Source organism: Dendrobates tinctorius, unplaced genomic scaffold, assembly GCF_039654945.1.
Source record: "Dendrobates tinctorius isolate UK_male_01 unplaced genomic scaffold, ASM3965494v1 ptg000168l, whole genome shotgun sequence".
Lineage (NCBI taxonomy): Eukaryota > Metazoa > Chordata > Amphibia > Anura > Dendrobatidae > Dendrobates > Dendrobates tinctorius.
The window spans coordinates 2,462,303-2,482,134 of record NW_027361835.1 but is presented as its reverse complement, the minus strand read 5'-3'; the positions used below and the strand labels follow the sequence as shown (position 1 = coordinate 2,482,134).

Genomic DNA, 19,832 nt, shown 5'->3' with positions numbered 1-19,832 from the left:
AACAATCAAGATGGAGGAGATGGACTGGCGGACAGAAATGGCACGGCCTATGGTAAAACCTACAAGCCCTCACGGCACAGGGGGAAAACGCTGCATGAAACTGACAGCTACGACAATCAGTGTCAGCTGTCAGCTGACAATCAGTGACAGCAGTGTCAGCTGATAAGTGTCCCCACACAAGTCCCCTCCAGACAGATTAAAGGGTCTGTGTCTGGAAGAGCGGGGCAACGATCACCAATCCAACCCAAAAACAACACGTATGTGTAGGTTACTGATGCCCAGATGCCGCACTCCGCTGCTTCCTCTGCGCCTGTCATGGGAGCGAGGAGTAAAGTCTCGGCCACGTCTCCCTAACCTCATCAGTGCTGGGAACAGAGGCGCCCCATGTGACTGCAGAGGCCATTTTGGACACAGACGAAGGGCCACGTGTTTGGGAGCTGAGGCAGCAGGGATTGGGTCTGTGTATTAGTAACATTGATGGACATTTTGTATCAATGCTAAAGGGTCATTTTAAGAATACTAGAAAAGATCAGATCCACGGCGGAGGTCACCGGAATGCGAAGGACCCGACAAGAGAGACGACTGCAAGCCGGGCCTTGTTCCACATCTGGCGCAGACACCACCACGATTCAGCCTCATTCCAAATTTATTCCACCACAAAGTTCTCCAGATGAACAAGACGTCATAATCACAGAAGAATGTATAAAATGTCCTAAATGCTTCCCTGCCGCAGGGAGCGGATCTCCAAGGCCAAGCAGTGCCACCACCATTTTTCAGTGACGCCGGAGTGTGGGGGCCGGTGGGTGGATAGTGGGGTCCGGCCCCAGGGCGTCCAGTGTTGTTCACAGATGTGCACGTTATTACCTTCTAATGTCTCAGCTGCGCCCAGATAAATGGGGTCAGAATCCACTGGACTTGACAAACTGCATTTTGTAGTTGCTCTTGGGCGCCTTCTCGTTGGCGCTCTGGTCGGTAGTCTCCGCTACTCCAGTCTCTGGATCACTGGCGCTGTCACTGGAACTTAAATCCGGCTGTTTCTCTTCCTTATGGGGGTTTTCTGGAGAAGTCGGCTTTTCTTCACAACTGGGGGGCTACAGAGATAAAATAATGACCAATCACATGAAAAGAAAAATGTAAGAACATTTACAAACTGAGGGAAAGGCCACAGCAACCGATGACCAGACCCCAGAACAGCGGATATGTAGGATTAAAAGGTGGAACCCCCCTCCCTGGCTTCGGCTCACACCGGCAGGACTCCCAGACATTGACGACCCCACCTGGACGAGCCAGGAAATCCTTGGTGTATTTGCAGATTACCTGGAATTTGTGTCCAACACAGGCTGGAAACAGACCCCCTGCACCACAAAAACCACGGCAGAGGCAACATCACCAAAGTCACTGTGTGAACGTCCAAGGGTGTGAGGGCCCTTTATAAGAGACTATGTGTGAGTCGTACTGGTATCACCAGTTCCTGTACGGCGGTCCCTGGGGATCACGTACGAGTGTGCCCATGACATCACCAGTTCCTGTATGATGGTCCCCAAGGATCATGTATGAGTGTGCCGATGACATCACCAGTTCCTGTATGATGGTCCCCAAGGATCATGTATGAGTGTGCCCATGACATCACCAGTTCCTGTACGGCAGTCCCAGGGATCATGTATGATGGTGCCAATGATATCACCAGTTCCTGTATGGCGGTCCCCGGGAATCATGTACAAGTGTGCCAATGACATCATCAGTTCCTGTACGGCGGTCCCGGGAATCATGCAGGAGTGTGCCGACGATCATGCAGGAGTGTGCCGACGATCATGCAGGAGTGTGCCGATGACATCACCAGTTCCTGTACGGCGGTCCCCGGGGATCACGTATGAGTGCGCCGATGACATCACCAGTTCCTGTACAGCTGTCCCCGGGGATCAGGTAGGAGTGTGCCGATGACATCACCAGTTCCTGTACGGCGGTCCCCGGGGATCACGTAGGAGTGTGCCGATGACATCACCAGTTCCTGTACGGCGGTCCCCGGGGATCACGTAGGAGTGTGCCGATGACATCACCAGTTCCTGTACGGCGGTCCCCGGGGATCATGTAGGAGTGTGCCGATGACATCACCAGTTCCTGTACAGCGGTCCCCAGGGATCATGTCATCGGCACAATCGTACATCACCAGTTCCTGTACGGCAGTCCCCAGGGATCATGGAATCATGTACGAGTGTGCATATGACATCAACAGTTCCTGTACGGCGGTCCCCAGGGATCATGTATGAGTGTGCCGATGACATCACCAGTTCCTGTACGGCGGTCCCCGGGGATCATGTATGATTGTGCCGATGACATCACCAGTTCCTGTACGGCAGTCCCCGGGGATCATGTATGATTGTGCTGATGACATCACCAGTTCCTGTACAGCGGTCCCCAGGGATCATGTCATCGGCACAATCGTACATCACCAGTTCCTGTACGGCAGTCCCCAGGGATCATGGAATCATGTACGAGTGTGCATATGACATCACCAGTTCCTGTACGGCGGTCCCCGGGGATCATGTATGAGTGTGCCAATGACATCACCAGTTCCTGTACAGCGGTCCCCAGGGATCATGTCATCGGCACAATCGTACATCACCAGTTCCTGTACGGCAGTCCCCAGGGATCATGGAATCATGTACGAGTGTGCATATGACATCAACAGTTCCTGTACGGTGGTCCCCAGGGATCATGTATGAGTGTGCCGATGACATCACCAGTTCCTGTATGATAGTCCCCGGGAATCATGTACGAGTGTATACTTGACATCACCAGTTCCTGTATGGTGGTCCCCAAGGATCATGTACGATTGTGCCGATGACATCACCAGTTCCTGTATGGCGGTCCCCAGGGATCATGGAATCATGTACGAGTCTGCATATGACATCAACAGTTCCAGTACGGTGGTCCCCAGGGATCACGTATGAGTGTGCCGATGACATCAACAGTTCCTGTACAGCGGTCCCAGGGATCATGTATGATGGTGCCAATGACCTCACCAGTTCCTGTATGGCGGTCCCCGGGAATCATGTACGAGTGTGCCAATGACATCATCAGTTCCTGTACGGCAGTCCCGGGAATCATGCAGGAGTGTGCCGACGATCATGCAGGAGTGTGCCGACGATCATGCAAGAGTGTGCCGACGATCATGCAAGAGTGTGCCGACGATCATGCAAGAGTGTGCCGACGATCATGCAAGAGTGTGCCGACGATCATGCAAGAGTGTGCCGACGATCATGCAAGAGTGTGCCGACGATCATGCAAGAGTGTGCCGACGATCATGCAAGAGTGTGCCGACGATCATGCAAGAGTGTGCCGACGATCATGCAAGAGTGTGCCGACGATCATGCAAGAGTGTGCCGACGATCATGCAAGAGTGTGCCGACGATCATGCAAGAGTGTGCCGACGATCATGCAAGAGTGTGCCGACGATCATGCAAGAGTGTGCCGACGATCATGCAAGAGTGTGCCGACGATCATGCAAGAGTGTGCCGACGATCATGCAAGAGTGTGCCGACGATCATGCAAGAGTGTGCCGACGATCATGCAAGAGTGTGCCGACGATCATGCAAGAGTGTGCCGACGATCATGCAAGAGTGTGCCGACGATCATGCAAGAGTGTGCCGACGATCATGCAAGAGTGTGCCGACGATCATGCAAGAGTGTGCCGACGATCATGCAAGAGTGTGCCGACGATCATGCAAGAGTGTGCCGACGATCATGCAAGAGTGTGCCGACGATCATGCAAGAGTGTGCCGACGATCATGCAAGAGTGTGCCGACGATCATGCAAGAGTGTGCCGACGATCATGCAAGAGTGTGCCGACGATCATGCAAGAGTGTGCCGACGATCATGCAAGAGTGTGCCGACGATCATGCAAGAGTGTGCCGACGATCATGCAAGAGTGTGCCGACGATCATGCAAGAGTGTGCCGACGATCATGCAAGAGTGTGCCGACGATCATGCAAGAGTGTGCCGACGATCATGCAAGAGTGTGCCGACGATCATGCAAGAGTGTGCCGACGATCATGCAAGAGTGTGCCGACGATCATGCAAGAGTGTGCCGACGATCATGCAAGAGTGTGCCGACGATCATGCAAGAGTGTGCCGACGATCATGCAAGAGTGTGCCGACGATCATGCAAGAGTGTGCCGACGATCATGCAAGAGTGTGCCGACGATCATGCAAGAGTGTGCCGACGATCATGCAAGAGTGTGCCGACGATCATGCAAGAGTGTGCCGACGATCATGCAAGAGTGTGCCGACGATCATGCAAGAGTGTGCCGACGATCATGCAAGAGTGTGCCGACGATCATGCAAGAGTGTGCCGACGATCATGCAAGAGTGTGCCGACGATCATGCAAGAGTGTGCCGACGATCATGCAAGAGTGTGCCGACGATCATGCAAGAGTGTGCCGACGATCATGCAAGAGTGTGCCGACGATCATGCAAGAGTGTGCCGACGATCATGCAAGAGTGTGCCGACGATCATGCAAGAGTGTGCCGACGATCATGCAAGAGTGTGCCGACGATCATGCAAGAGTGTGCCGACGATCATGCAGGAGTGTGCCGACGATCATGCAGGAGTGTGCCGACGATCATGCAGGAGTGTGCCGACGATCATGCAGGAGTGTGCCGACGATCATGCAGGAGTGTGCCGACGATCATGCAGGAGTGTGCCGACGATCATGCAGGAGTGTGCCGACGATCATGCAGGAGTGTGCCGACGATCATGCAGGAGTGTGCCGACGATCATGTAGGAGTGTGCCGATGACATCAACAGTTCCTGTACGGCGGTCCCCGGGGATCACGTAGGAGTGTGCCGATGACATCACCAGTTCCTGTACAGCGGTCCCCAGGGATCATGGAATCATGTACGAGTGTGCATATGACATCACCAGTTCCTGTACGGCAGTCCCCAGGGATCATGGAATCATGTACGAGTGTGCATATGACATCAACAGTTCCAGTACGGTGGTCCCCAGGGATCACGTATGAGTGTGCCGATGACATTAACAGTTCCTGTACGGTGGTCCCCAGGCATCATGTATGAGTGTGCCGATGACATCACCAGTTCCTGTACAGCGGTCCCCAGGGATCATGTATGATTGTGCGGATGACATCACCAGTTCCTGTACAGCGGTCCCCAGGGATCATGTACGAGTGTGCAGATGACATCACCAGTTCCTGTATGGTAGTCCCCAAGGATCATGTACAAGTGTGCCGATGACATCATCAGTTCCTGTATGGCAGTCCCGGGAATCATGCAGGAGTGTGCCGACGATCATGCAGGAGTGTGCCGACGATCATGCAGGAGTGTGCCGACGATCATGCAAGAGTGTGCCGACGATCATGCAAGAGTGTGCCGACGATCATGCAAGAGTGTGCCGACGATCATGCAAGAGTGTGCCGACGATCATGCAAGAGTGTGCCGACGATCATGCAAGAGTGTGCCGACGATCATGCAAGAGTGTGCCGACGATCATGCAAGAGTGTGCCGACGATCATGCAAGAGTGTGCCGACGATCATGCAAGAGTGTGCCGACGATCATGCAAGAGTGTGCCGACGATCATGCAAGAGTGTGCCGACGATCATGCAGGAGTGTGCCGACGATCATGCAGGAGTGTGCCGACGATCATGCAGGAGTGTGCCGACGATCATGCAGGAGTGTGCCGACGATCATGCAGGAGTGTGCCGACGATCATGCAGGAGTGTGCCGACGATCATGCAGGAGTGTGCCGACGATCATGCAGGAGTGTGCCGACGATCATGCAGGAGTGTGCCGACGATCATGCAGGAGTGTGCCGACGATCATGCAGGAGTGTGCCGACGATCATGCAGGAGTGTGCCGACGATCATGCAGGAGTGTGCCGACGATCATGCAGGAGTGTGCCGACGATCATGCAGGAGTGTGCCGACGATCATGCAGGAGTGTGCCGACGATCATGCAGGAGTGTGCCGACGATCATGCAGGAGTGTGCCGACGATCATGCAGGAGTGTGCCGACGATCATGCAGGAGTGTGCCGACGATCATGCAGGAGTGTGCCGACGATCATGCAGGAGTGTGCCGACGATCATGCAGGAGTGTGCCGACGATCATGCAGGAGTGTGCCGACGATCATGTAGGAGTGTGCCAATGATCATGTAGGAGTGTGCCGATGACATCAACAGTTCCTGTACGGCGGTCCCCGGGGATCACGTAGGAGTGTGCCGATGACATCACCAGTTCCTGTACAGCGGTCCCCAGGGATCATGGAATCATGTACGAGTGTGCATATGACATCACCAGTTCCTGTACGGTGGTCCCCAGGGATCATGTATGAGTGTGCCGATGACATCACCAGTTCCTGTACGGCAGTCCCCAGGGATCATGGAATCATGTACGAGTGTGCATATGACATCAACAGTTCCAGTACGGTGGTCCCCAGGGATCACGTATGAGTGTGCCGATGACATCACCAGTTCCTGTACAGCGGTCCCAGGGATCATGTATGATGGTGCCAATGACCTCACCAGTTCCTGTATGGCGGTCCCCGGGAATCATGTACGAGTGTGCCAATGACATCATCAGTTCCTGTACAGCAGTCCCGGGAATCACGCAGGAGTGTGCCGACGATCACGCAGGAGTGTGCCGACGATCACGCAGGAGTGTGCCGACGATCACGCAGGAGTGTGCCGACGATCACGCAGGAGTGGGCCGACGATCACGCAGGAGTGGGCCGACGATCACGCAGGAGTGGGCCGACGATCACGCAGGAGTGGGCCGACGATCACGCAGGAGTGGGCCGACGATCACGCAGGAGTGGGCCGACGATCACGCAGGAGTGGGCCGACGATCACGCAGGAGTGGGCCGACGATCACGCAGGAGTGGGACGACGATCACGCAGGAGTGGGACGACGATCACGCAGGAGTGGGACGACGATCACGCAGGAGTGGGACGACGATCACGCAGGAGTGGGACGACGATCACGCAGGAGTGGGACGACGATCACGCAGGAGTGGGACGACGATCACGCAGGAGTGTGCCGACGATCATGCAGGAGTGTGCCGACGATCATGCAGGAGTGTGCCGACGATCATGCAGGAGTGTGCCGACGATCATGCAGGAGTGGGCCGACGATCATGCAGGAGTGTGCCGACGATCATGCAGGAGTGTGCCGACGATCATGCAGGAGTGTGCCGACGATCATGCAGGAGTGTGCCGACGATCATGCAGGAGTGTGCCGACGATCATGCAGGAGTGTGCCGACGATCATGCAGGAGTGTGCTGATGACATCAACAGTTCCTGTACGGCGGTCCCCGGGGATCACGTAGGAGTGTGCCGATGACATCACCAGTTCCTGTACAGCGGTCCCCAGGGATCATGGAATCATGTACGAGTGTGCATATGACATCACCAGTTCCTGTACGGTGGTCCCCAGGGATCATGTATGAGTGTGCCGATGACATCACCAGTTCCTGTACGGCAGTCCCCAGGGATCATGGAATCATGTACGAGTGTGCATATGACATCAACAGTTCCAGTACGGTGGTCCCCAGGGATCACGTATGAGTGTGCCGATGACATTAACAGTTCCTGTACGGTGGTCCCCAGGCATCATGTATGAGTGTGCCGATGACATCACCAGTTCCTGTACAGCGGTCCCCAGGGATCATGTATGATTGTGCGGATGACATCACGAGTTCCTGTACAGCGGTCCCCAGGGATCATGTACGAGTGTGCCGATGACATCACCAGTTCCTGTATGGTAGTCCCCAGGGATCATGTACAAGTGTGCCGATGACATCACCAGTTCCTGTATGGTAGTCCCCAGGGATCACGTACGAGTGTACCGATGACATCACCAGTTCCTGTATGGTAGTCCCCAGGAATCATGTAAGAGTGTACCGATGACATCACCAGTTCCTGTATGGTGGTCCCCAGGGATCACGTACGAGTGTGCCGATGACATCACCAGTTCCTGTATGGTAGTCCCCGGGAATCATGTATGAATGTGCCGATGACATCACCAGTTCCTGTATGGTAGTCCCCGGGAATCATGTATGAGTGTGCCGATGACATCACCAGTTCCTGTATGGTAGTCCCCAGGAATCATGTAAGAGTGTACCGATGACATCACCAGTTCCTGTATGGTAGTGCCCAGGGATCATGGAATCATGTACGAGTGTGGATATGACAACAGTTCCTGTACAGCGGTCCCCAGGAATCATGTATGAGTGTGCCGATGACATCACCAGTTCCTGTACAGCGGTCCCCAGGGATCATGTACGAGTGTGCCGATGACATCACCAGTTCCTGTATGGTAGTCCCCAGGAATCATGTAAGAGTGTGCCGATGACATCACCAGTTCCTGTATGGTAGTCCCCAGGGATCACGTACGAGTGTGCCGATGACATCACCAGTTCCTGTATGGTAGTCCCCGGGAATCATGTATGAATGTGCCGATGACATCACCAGTTCCTGTATGGTAGTCCCCGGGAATCATGTATGAGTGTGCCGATGACATCACCAGTTCCTGTATGGTGGTCCCCAGGAATCATTTACGAGTGTGCCGGTGACATCACCAGTTCCTGTATGGTAGTCCCCAGGGATCATGTACGAGTGTGCCGATGACATCACCAGTTCCTGTATGGTAGTCCCCGGGAATCATGTATGAGTGTGCCGATGACATCACCAGTTCCTGTATGGTAGTCCCCGGGAATCATGTATGAGTGTGCCGATGACATCACCAGTTTCTGTATGGTAGTCCCCAGGGATCATGTACGAGTGTGCCGATGACATCACCAGTTCCTGTATGGTGGTCCCCAGGAATCATTTACGAGTGTGCCGATGACATCACCAGTTCCTGTATGGTAGTCCCCGGGAATCATGTATGAGTGTGCCGATGATATCGATGGTGAGCAGGTGCCTAAGGCTTCTTTTACACTTCCCATGTTTTTTGCGGGCCGTATTGCCATAGTTTTCACGGTGTGCTGCAAAAATGGGCCGCAAAAATATTCTCGGATCGCCGTTTTTCCTGGTATTGACAAGTTGTGGGAAAAAATACGGCGTTCTGCAAATACGGTGTACCTCAAATACAAGCTTCCGTTGTTTTTGTGGCACCATTGATTTCAAAGGGGTCCGTGTCAGCAAGCTCGATATTTTTTCACAGCCGTAAATAGGGCCCTCACTGCCATATGGCACATGACACTGACAAATTTTTGCGGGCTGTTTTTGTGGCCCTATAGAAATCTATTGGGGCAGCAAAAACGGCCAGCAAAAAACACGCAAGTGTAAAAGAACCCAAATAGTCTGTACTAACCAGGAACTCCCCCCTGTAAATCTATGATGTAATCAGATGGACATCCCTTAATTACACGGCATCGTCCATCAGCAGAAAAACGGCAGGAACAATTTTAAAGAGGAAGTGATTGGTGCGGATTAGAAGGCCTGTGCAGTTCTGATGGGCAGGGGAAATCATCTCTTTTGCTCTCGTTTATGTTCTAGACCAGGGGAGGAAAACCTCAGGCCCACAGGCCATTTAGTGCCCACGATGACTTTTCTCCAGGCCACGGGCAGAATCCTCGAAGCCACAGTGCTCGGGCTAGCAAGTGCATCTTGACGGCTGCTGGCTCTTTAATTTCTTTTTACTCTGCAAGCATGTGCAGGCAGCGCTCACTACTGAAAGTTACTGCGCGTGCCCGCGGTCAGGTCCTACAGAGGAGGACTGCAGTGCCAGCATCTGCTGTGAGCCCCAGCCCCATGTGTCCTATGTGATGTATATACAGCAGTCGCTGGACTCCCACGTGATGTCTACAATTGGGGAAACTAAGTATTTGATACTCTGCCGATTTTGCCAATTTTACCATCTACACAGAAGGGAGAGGTCTGTAATTTTTATTGTAGGTACACTTCACCTGTGAGAGACAGAATCTAAAGACAAAATCCAGAAAATCACATTGTACGATTGTTACATATTTTCATTTTATTGTATGAAGTATTTGATCACTGACCAACCAGCGAGAATTCTATCTCTCACAGACCTGATAGTTGTTCTGTAAGAAGCCTCCTACTCTGCACTCATTACCAGTATAAATTACATCTGTTCACACACTGACTCGCACTCTAACATCTCCACCATGGCCAAGACCAAAGAGACTGCTAAGGACGCCAGGGACAAATGTAGACCTGCACAAGGCTGGGAAGGGCTACAGGACAACAGGCAAGCAGTTTGGTGAGAAGGCAACAACGGTTGGCATAATTATTATAAAATGGAAGAAACACAAGATGACTGTCAATCTTCCTCGGTCTGGGGCTCCATGCAAGATCTCACCTCCCTGGGTAAGGATGATTCTGAGAAAGGTCAGGAATCAGCCCAGGACTACACGGAAGGATCTGGTCAATGACCTGAAGAGAGCTGGGATCACAGTCTCAAACATTACCGTTAGTATCATAATACACAGTCATGGATTAAAATCTTCTTGGGCACAAAAGGACCCTCCTGCTCACACCAGCACATGTCCATGCTGGTTTGAAGTTCACCAATGGCTATTTGGATGATCTAGAGGAGGTATGGGAAAAGGTAATGTTGGTCAGATGAGACCAAAATAGAGCGTTTTGGTATCAACGCCTCTTGTCGTGTTTGGAGAAAAAATTTATACAACCCCATGAACACTTTCCCAACTGTGAAGCATGGTGGGAGAAACATCAGATTTTAGGGGGGGGGGGTTCTTTTCTGCATGCAAAGGGGGCAGGACAACTGCACTGTATTGAAGGGAGGATAGATGGGTCATGTATCACAAGATTTTAGACAACAATCTCCTTCCCTCAGCAAGAGAATTGAAGATGGGTCATGGCTGAGTCTTCCAGCACAACAATGACGAGAAACACAACCAGGGAGCGGCTCCGTAAAAAGCATTTCAAGGTCCTGGAGTGGCCTAGCCAATATCCGACCTGAGCCCAAAGGAAAATCTTTGGAGGAGCTGAAACTCAATGTTACCCAGCGACAGCCCCGAAACCTGAAAGACCTGGAGAAGATCTGTATGGAGGAGGGGGCCAAAATCCCTGCTGCAGTGTGAAAACCTGGTCAAGAGCTGCAGGAAACGTCTGACCTCTGTAACGGCAAACAAAGGTTTCTGCACCAAATATTAAGTTCTGTTTCTCTATTTTATCAAATATTTCTTGCAATAAAATGCAAATTATGTAACAATCCTACAATGTGATTTTCTGGAATCTGTCACACCTGGTGGAGGGGCAGACACACGGGCTTTTCACTGCAGATTTGCTATTAGACTGTACAGACTGCAGGCTCTTACCTCACTGAACCCGAGGCCGCAGTGCCGCCGGTTTCTCCCCGACGTTGTGCTGTCCATGCTCTGCTGGAACTGATGCTCCAGTTCATCGTTCATTTTGCGATCCTCATCTCCTGTGGGAATAGAAGACAGTGGAGACATTGACACCGGATAGTCAGAATTCCAAGGAAAACTCGCCTCTGTATGTGTACCGTAAAAAAGCTTAAAGGTCAAGTGAAGTTGTGTAGAATTCACCGTTTTCGGCAGCACATCGCCCTGTGTAACCGACATGTGCTGGCGAGAACAGCTGACAGTCTACCGCTTAACCTAGACCACACAGGTTATTAAACCAACACTGATCGGCAGTTTAAAGGGAGTGTGTCAGTGATCGTCCTGAGCCGCCTACATGCCCACACTCCATCGGAAGCGGAATAAAATGACAACTTGATATCTGCGATCCGATGACTTATTCCAGAAACATCCACTTTTCTTATATGTAAATGAGCTGTTAAGATCTATGGGTGGGACACAGAGGTCCTTGAGACTCCGCCTACAAAGCTTATTGTAAATGACGGGTAGTTACAAGAGTGATGTGTGATGGCCGCTCTCGGCTCTCCTGATCTCACTGCAGAGGTGTGTGTGATTATACCAATCTCACAGGACAATACAGCAGAGCTGTGAGAGCTGCAGCAAAAGTGTTTGTAAGAGACAAAGGTCACTTCTGCTGTACCCTGTCATTTACAATCAGCTGTGGAGACGGAGTCTTGGAAGATCTATGCCCCACCCATAGCCTGGAACAGTTCTTTTACATATAAAAAAAAAAAAAAAAATGTGGATTTCTCTGGAATGAGCTTCCTTTAATCTGCAGCCATACAGACCGCTCAGGAGAGACGATCACAGATTCCCTTTAAGGCCTTGGGTCAGCAGATGTCAATGCACCACAGCACAAATCCCTGATGAAGGAGGGAGAAGAGGACACCACCAGCTCTGCAGGAAGCGGCAGAACCATCGAGGCTGCACAACCATCGAGGCTGCACAGAGGGCGCTCTAAGGACATGTCAACGAGATGAAGAAGGGTCTGTCCATTTCATACATGCGAGTGTGGTCTGCACAATACCTGCCCCAGCTGCAGATGCTCATCCAAGAGCGAGAGGAGGTGTTCACAGAAAGGTCGGCAGCAAATGTGCTGTGAGACACCCGGGAACACAAAGACAAGGCGCCTGGAGGATCCCAAACATTATAATATCAAGTTCTGGAACTTTCCAACAGACACAGAAGAAGGTTCAAGTACAATGGACGAGACCCCGCCCTTGTAAGCCGGCGATCTGTGCAGCGGGGACGTCAGGCCAGAAATCGCCCCTTCGCAACTCCTTACCTGACCGGAAGTGTGACGTGGATTTGTGGTCTCCGATCACGAGACGCCCCGTGTGTTCTTTCTAAAAAAACAAAAACAAACAAAAAAAAAAAACCAATGTAAAATAATGACCAAGAAACATCAGGCCCTCTGTCGGAGACCCCTGCGTCTGTCCGAGGCCCCCGTCTTCCCAGAGAGGGGCTATTTACAGGGTTTTAACGTAGGAGCATTCACTCTCTGTGCCGTCTCCACTCCTCAGGATTCTCCCATCCTAAAACAGGCTTTAACCCCTTCATGACCAAGCCTATTTTGACCTTAATGACCTGGCCATTTTTTGCAATTCTGACCAGTGTCCCTTTATGAGGTAATAACTCAGGAACGCTTCAACGGATCCTAGCGATTCTGAGATTGTTTTTTCGTGATATATTGGGCTTCATGTTAGTGGTAAATTTAGGTTGATAATTTTTGCGTTTATTTGTCAAAAAATCAGAAATTTGGTGAAAATTTAGAAAATTTTGAATTTTTATTCTGTTAAACCAGAGAGTTATGTGACACAAAATAGTTAATAAATAACATTTCCCACATGTCTACTTTACATCAGCACAATTTTGGAAACAAAATATTTTTTTGTTAGGAAGTTATAAGGGTTAAAAGTTGACCAGCGATTTCTCATTTTTACAATAAAATTTACAAAACCATTTTTTTTTAGGGACCACCTCACATTTGAAGTCACTTTGAGGGGTCTATATGGCAGAAAATACCCAAAAGTTACACCATTCTAAAAACTGCACCCCTCAAGCTACTCAAAACTACATTCAAGAAGATTATTAACCCTTCAGGTGTTTCACAGGAACTAAAGCAATGTGGAAAGAAAAAATGGACATTTTAATTTTTCCAACAAAAGTTTTCTTTTAGCATCAATTTTTTCATTTTCACATGGGCAACAGGATAAAATGGATCCTAAAATTTGTTGGGCAATTTCTCCTGAGTACAACGATACCTCATATGTGGTCATAAACCACTGTTTGGGCGCACGGCACGGCTCAGAAGGGAAGGAGCACCATTTGACTTTTTGAATGGAAAATATGCTGGAATATTTAGCGGTTGCCATGTCGCGTTTGGAGAGCCCCTGTGGGCATAAACATTGGAGGCTCCCCCACAAGTGACCCCCATTTTGGAAACTAGACCCCCCAAGGAACTTATCTAGATGCATAGTGATCACTTTGAACCCCCAGCTACTTCACAAATTGATCTGTAAAAAAAAAAAAAAAAAAATACTTTTTTTTCACAAAAATTTTCTTTTAGCCTCAGTTTTTTCATTTTCACATGGGCAACAGGATAAAATGGATCCTAAAATTTGTTGGGCAATTTCTCCTGAGTGCACTGATACCTCATATGTGGTCATAGACCACTGTTTGGGCGCACGGCAGGGCCCGGAAGGCAAGGAGCACCATTTGACTTTTTGAATGGAAAATTAGCTCCAATCGTTATCGGACACCATGTCGCATTTGGAGATCCCCTGTGCACCTAAACATTGGAGCTCCCCCACAAGTGACCCCATTTTGGAAACTAGACCCCCCAAGGAACTTATCTAGATGTGTGGTGAGCACTTTGAACCCCCAAGTGCTTCACAAAAGTTTATAACACAGAGCAGTGAAAATAAAAAATAATTTTTTTTCCTCAAAAATGATTTTTAGCACACTATTTTTAATTTTCACAAGGGTAACAGGAGAAATTGGACCACAAATCTTGTTGTCCAGATTGTCCTGAGTACGCTGGTACCCCATATGTGGGGGGGAACCACTGTTTGGGCACACGGCAGGGCTCAGAAGGGAAGGAGCGCCATTTGACTTTTTGAAATGCAAATTACTTCCAATCGTTAGCGGACACCATATCGTGTTTGGAGAGCCCCTGTGTGCCTAAACATTGGAGCTCCCCCACAAATGACCCCATTTTGGAAACTAGACCCCCTAAGGAACTTATCTAGATGTGTAGTGAGCACCTTGAACCCTCACGTGCTTCACAAAAGTTTATGACGCAGAGCCGTGAAAATAAAAAAAAAAAATTTTTCCCCTCAAAAAATTATTTTTTAGTGCGCAATTTTTTATTTTCACAAGGGTACCAGGATAAATTAGACCCCAAAATTTGTTGTCCAGTTTGTCCTGAGTACGCTGGTGCCCCATATGTGGGGGGGAACCACTGTTTGGGCACACGTCGGGGCTCGGAAGGGAAGTAGTGACATTTTGAAATGCTGACTTTGATGGAATGGTCTGCGGGTGTCATGTTACATTTGCAGAGACCCTGATGTACCTAAACTGTGGAACCCCCCCCACAAGTGACCCCATTTTGGAGACTAGACCCCCCCAAGGAACTTATCTAGATGTGTGGTGAGCACCTTGAACCCCCAAGCGCTTCACAGAAGTTTATAACGCAGAGCCGTGAAAATAAAAAATATTTTTTTTTCCACAAAAAAAAAATGATTTTTAGCTACCAATTTTTTTTTTCACAAGGGTAGCAGGATAAATTGGACCCCAAAAGTTGTTGTACAGTTTGTCCTGAGTACGCTGGTGCCCCATATATGGGGGGGAACTATTGTTTGGGCACACGTAAGGGCTCGGAATGGAAGTAGTGGCGTTTTGAAATGCAGACTTTGATGGAATGGTCTGCGGTCGTCATTACGTTTGCAGAGCCCCTGATGTGCCTAAACAATAGAAACCCCCCACAAGTGACCCCATTTTGGAAACTAGACCTCCCAAGTAACTTATCTAGATGCCTGGTGAGCACTTTGGACCCCCAAGTGCTTCACAGAAGTTTATAACGCAGAGACGTGAAAATTAAAAAAAAAATTTTTTCCACGAAAATATTTTTTTAGCCCCCAATTTTTTATTTTCCCAAGGGTACCAGGAGAAATTAGACCCCCAAAGTTGTGCAATTTTTCATGAGTACGCTGATACCCCATATGTTGGGGTAAACCACTGTTTGGGCACACGTCGGGGCTTGGAAGGGAGGAAGCACCGTTTAACTTTTTGAACGCAAAATTGGCTGGAATCAATGGTTGCACCATGTCGCGTTTGGTGACCCCCTGATGTGCCTAAACAGTGGAAACCCCTCAATTCTAACTCCAGCCCTAACCCCAACATACCCCTAACCCCAACACATCCCTAACCCTAATTCCAACCCTAACCATAACCCTAACCCCAACAGACCCCGAACCCTAATTCCAACCCTAACCCTAATTCCAACCCTAATTCCAACCCTAACCCTCCTTCCAACCCTAACCCTCCTTCCAACCCTAACCCTCCTTCCAACCCTAACCCTCCTTCCAACCCTAACCCTCCTTCCAACCCTAACCCTCCTTCCAACCCTAACCCTCCTTCCAACCCTAACCCTCCTTCCAACCCTAACCCTCCTTCCAACCCTAACCCTCCTTCCAACCCTAACCCTCCTTCCAACCCTAACCCTCCTTCCAACCCTAACCCTCCTTCCAACCTTAACCCTCCTTCCAACCCTAACCCTCTTTTCAACCCTAACCCTCTTTTCAACCCTAACCCTCTTTTCAACCCTAACCCTCTTTTCAACCCTAACCCTAATGGAAAAATAAAAATAAAAATATTTTCTTTTTTTTATTAGTTCTGCCTACCTATGGGGGTGATAATCGGGGGATTTACTTTTTCTTTCATTTTGATCACTGTGAGAGTGATCAAAATGAAAGAATGGAATCTGCAGCCGGCAGATTCGGGCGGGCGCACTGCGCATGCGCCCGCCATTTTCAAAGATGGCGGCGCCCATCATCCGGACCCGAGGGACACCGGGAGGGACGGGGGGACTCAGGAGGTACCGGGGGGGGGGAATCGGAGGCTGGCGGGGAGCAGAGGGAATGGGAGGGGGGCAGATGATGACAGCGGCGGCAGATCGCCGCTGTCATTCAGTTGCGGGGGGGCGATCGCCGGTGGGGGGGGTGTGTGGAATCGGTGTCTTCAGCCATGTCCGATGCTACAGCAGCGTCGGACATGGCTGGATTGTAATATTTCATCAATTTTCATTGATGAAATATTGCTATCGCTCTGATTGGCTGTTTCACTTTTAACAGCCAATCAGAGCGATCGTAGCCACGTGGGGGCGAAGCCACGCCCCCTGTGGTGAATTACAAAGCCCCCTGTATCTGCGGGTCGGGTGACCTTTCAGTGACCCCGGTCACCCGACCCGCAGGGGGGCTTTAAAGTCATGACGCCACATAGGCGTCACTGGTCAGATTTGAACCAGGTTTCATGACGCCTATGTGGCGTCATTGGTCGTGAAGGGGTTAATACTCTTAAGAATGCAAAACCCCCTTAAGATCCTCAGCCGCAGACCCTCGGGAATCTGGTCTGGAAAAATCCCACTCTGCTGCACTGTGAATAATGATCTCCCACTTTTTTTCCCTCCAGAGTACGAGTGACAGGAGTCAGACCTGGACCTTCTCTTCTCTCCCGGACCCCATCCATCAGTGCTGGAGGAAACCTCAGCAGACCAGAGGCAGCGAATCTCCAACTGACCCCCTCCAAGTGCTGTAGCTGAGCCCAGCGCCGGCCCGGCCCAGCGACAGCCCCGCAGCAGAGGTGACTCTTGGTCTTCCTTTCCTGGGGCAGTCCTCATGTGAGCCAGTTTCTTTGTAGCACTTGATGGTTTTTGCCACTGCACTTGGGGACACTTTCAAAGTTTTCCTAATTTTTCGGACTGACTGACCTTCATTTCTTAAAGTAATGATGGCCACTCGTTTTTCTTTACTCAGCTGCTTTTTTCTTGCCATAATACAAATTCTAACAGTCTATTCAGTAGGACTATCACCTGTGTATCCACCAGACTTCTGCACAACACAACTGATGGTCCCAACCCCATTTACAAGGCAAGAAATCCCACTTATTAAACCTGTCAGGGCACACCTGTGAAGTGAAGACCATTTCCGGTGACTACCTCTTGAAGCTCATCAAGAGAATGCCAAGAGTGTGCAAAGCAGTAATCAAAGCAAAAGGTGGCTACTCTGAAGAACCTAGAATATAAGACATATTTTCAGTTGTTTCACACTTTTTTTGTTAATTATATAATTCCACATGTGGTAATTCATAGTTTTGATGCCTTCAGAGTGAATCTACAATTTTCATAGTCATGAAAATAAAGAAAACGCTTTGAATAAGAAGGTGTGTCCAAACTTTTGGTCTGTACTGTACATATTTGGTATCGACCAGACCTATAAAACTGTCCCACTAGTTAATCCATTTAGTGAATCCCATAAAAAAAGGCTAAAAACAATGCTTTATCATCATGACGCCGAACAAAAAGTGGACTAAAAAGCGATCAAAAAGACGGCTATAAATAAACGTGGTACCGCTGAAAACGTCATCTTGTCCCGCAAAAAAACAAGCTGACATACAGCGTCAAGAGCAGAAAACAAAAAAAGTTATAGCTGCCAGTATAAAGCGAGGCAAAAACAATTATTTTTTTCTATAAAATAGTTTTTATTGTACAAAAGCGCCAAAACATTAAAAAAACAAATGAGGAATTGCTGTAATGTGACTCGAAGAATAAAACCGCCTTATCAATTTTACCACTCATCGGAAAAAAAAAGCAATTCCTGAATTGCTGTCTTTTGTTCTTTCGGCCTCCAAAAAAATCAGAATAGAAAGTGATCAAAAAATGTCATGTGCCCAATAATGGTACCAATAAAAACGTCAGCTCCTCCCGCAAAAAACAAGACTTTTTTGCATGACTATCGATTGAAATATGGAAAGATTATAGCTCTCAAAATGTGATGATGGAAAAACTATTTTTTGCAATAAAGAGTGTCTTTTAGTGTGTGACAGCTGCCAAACATAAAAATCCCATATAAATCTGGTATCGCTGTAATCGCACCAACCCGAAGAATAAAGTGGTCATATCACTTATACCGCATGAGAAACGGCCTAAAAAAAAAAAAAAAAAAAAATTAACCTGCTGTTGATTTGTTCATTCTGACTCCCAAAGATTGCAGTAAGCTTGGCACACATTTATCCTGCACTCTGCGCTGAGCGCTTACATCAGGGTTTATGTGATTCAGAAGGAACCCACGGAAGAGTCCCAATAATGAGGCAGATGGAGGCACTGTAGACGCCATAGCACCTTTGATCTGGCGGTGTCCATCTTTTCAGGATTGCATAAAAGTGCCATCGGCCGCAGTTTTGTGCACTTCTGAAAAGGACACCGCTGAACCACCGCCAGACGGAGTCCAGAGTAACTGCAGCCTCATTATAGTGAATGAGTCAATTGAGGGTTTCATCTGAATCACGTCACTCAGAGATTTAGATGGAAACGCCGATGTAAGTGCTCAGCGTAGAGCGCAGGATGTGACCCCTAACATGATGTAAAATGTATGTTCCCAATACAAGCTTTAACTCAATCCACAAAAAAAGCAAGTCCCCACTCAGTTCTGTCATCTGTTAACGGTAATTGAAGGGGCTTTCACGTTACTGGTAGAACAAAGGCTCTGGAAAAGCTAAATGGCTCCTCGCTCACAGTAAGGAAACACACGAGAGGGAGCCAGGGGATACGGATATCCCCCCGCCGTCACCAATCCATGACGGAGCTTAGACAGTCGGGCCCCCCCCCCTTACCCTCAGGTCAGTCAGGGAACTGCACCTAGGATAAGTAGTCACCGGAGAGGCTGCCCTGTCACAAACTAGTTATCTGGGCACTCTGTAGTAAGGACGGTATATATGACACCAGTCCCAGGCTGGAAATATATTTATAAACCTCCAATCTGTCAGTGCCAGGATCCCCTAATAACACCAGGACTGTATGCTGCCACCATTTCCTTGTTAGATATAAGCCCGGTATCGGGTCAGAAACCCACATCAGGTAGCATATAAGTACTAGCCGGACTCACAGACGTGGGGAATCGGGATTCGAGATAGAAGAGCAGCCCAGAATTGATATTTAAATTGGTGAAAGACGCACTAGATTATACAAATATATGCAGAGTAATATACAGAGGTTACAGCCAGATACAGGGAGGGCACAGGAGGGAACCTCTCGTATCCACAGGCACCTTCTAAGTTTCTGGTCCGTCTCCACGAGTGATGTGACGCGGCTTCCGTGGCAGAACAAAGACAAAGGCTAAAGGTGTGTGGCTAGCTTTTAACCCCTAGCTCACCCCCTCCCATATT

At 49.4% G+C, this 19,832-nt stretch overlaps 1 protein-coding gene across 1 annotated transcript in view; it reads right to left on the bottom strand.

Moving 5' to 3' along the window:
- Positions 1 to 628: 628 nt before the first annotated feature.
- Positions 629 to 19,832, bottom strand: part of CUNH11orf58 (chromosome unknown C11orf58 homolog) — a 29,963-nt gene continuing 10,759 nt past the window's right edge. The window contains exons 3-5 of the mRNA XM_073550752.1: positions 12,676 to 12,736; positions 11,325 to 11,434; positions 629 to 1,091 (exon numbers count right to left, since the gene is read on the bottom strand). Coding sequence (XP_073406853.1) covers positions 900 to 1,091; positions 11,325 to 11,434; positions 12,676 to 12,736 — 363 coding nt within the window. The 3' untranslated portion in view covers positions 629 to 899. The remainder of the gene's footprint in view (positions 1,092 to 11,324; positions 11,435 to 12,675; positions 12,737 to 19,832) is intronic.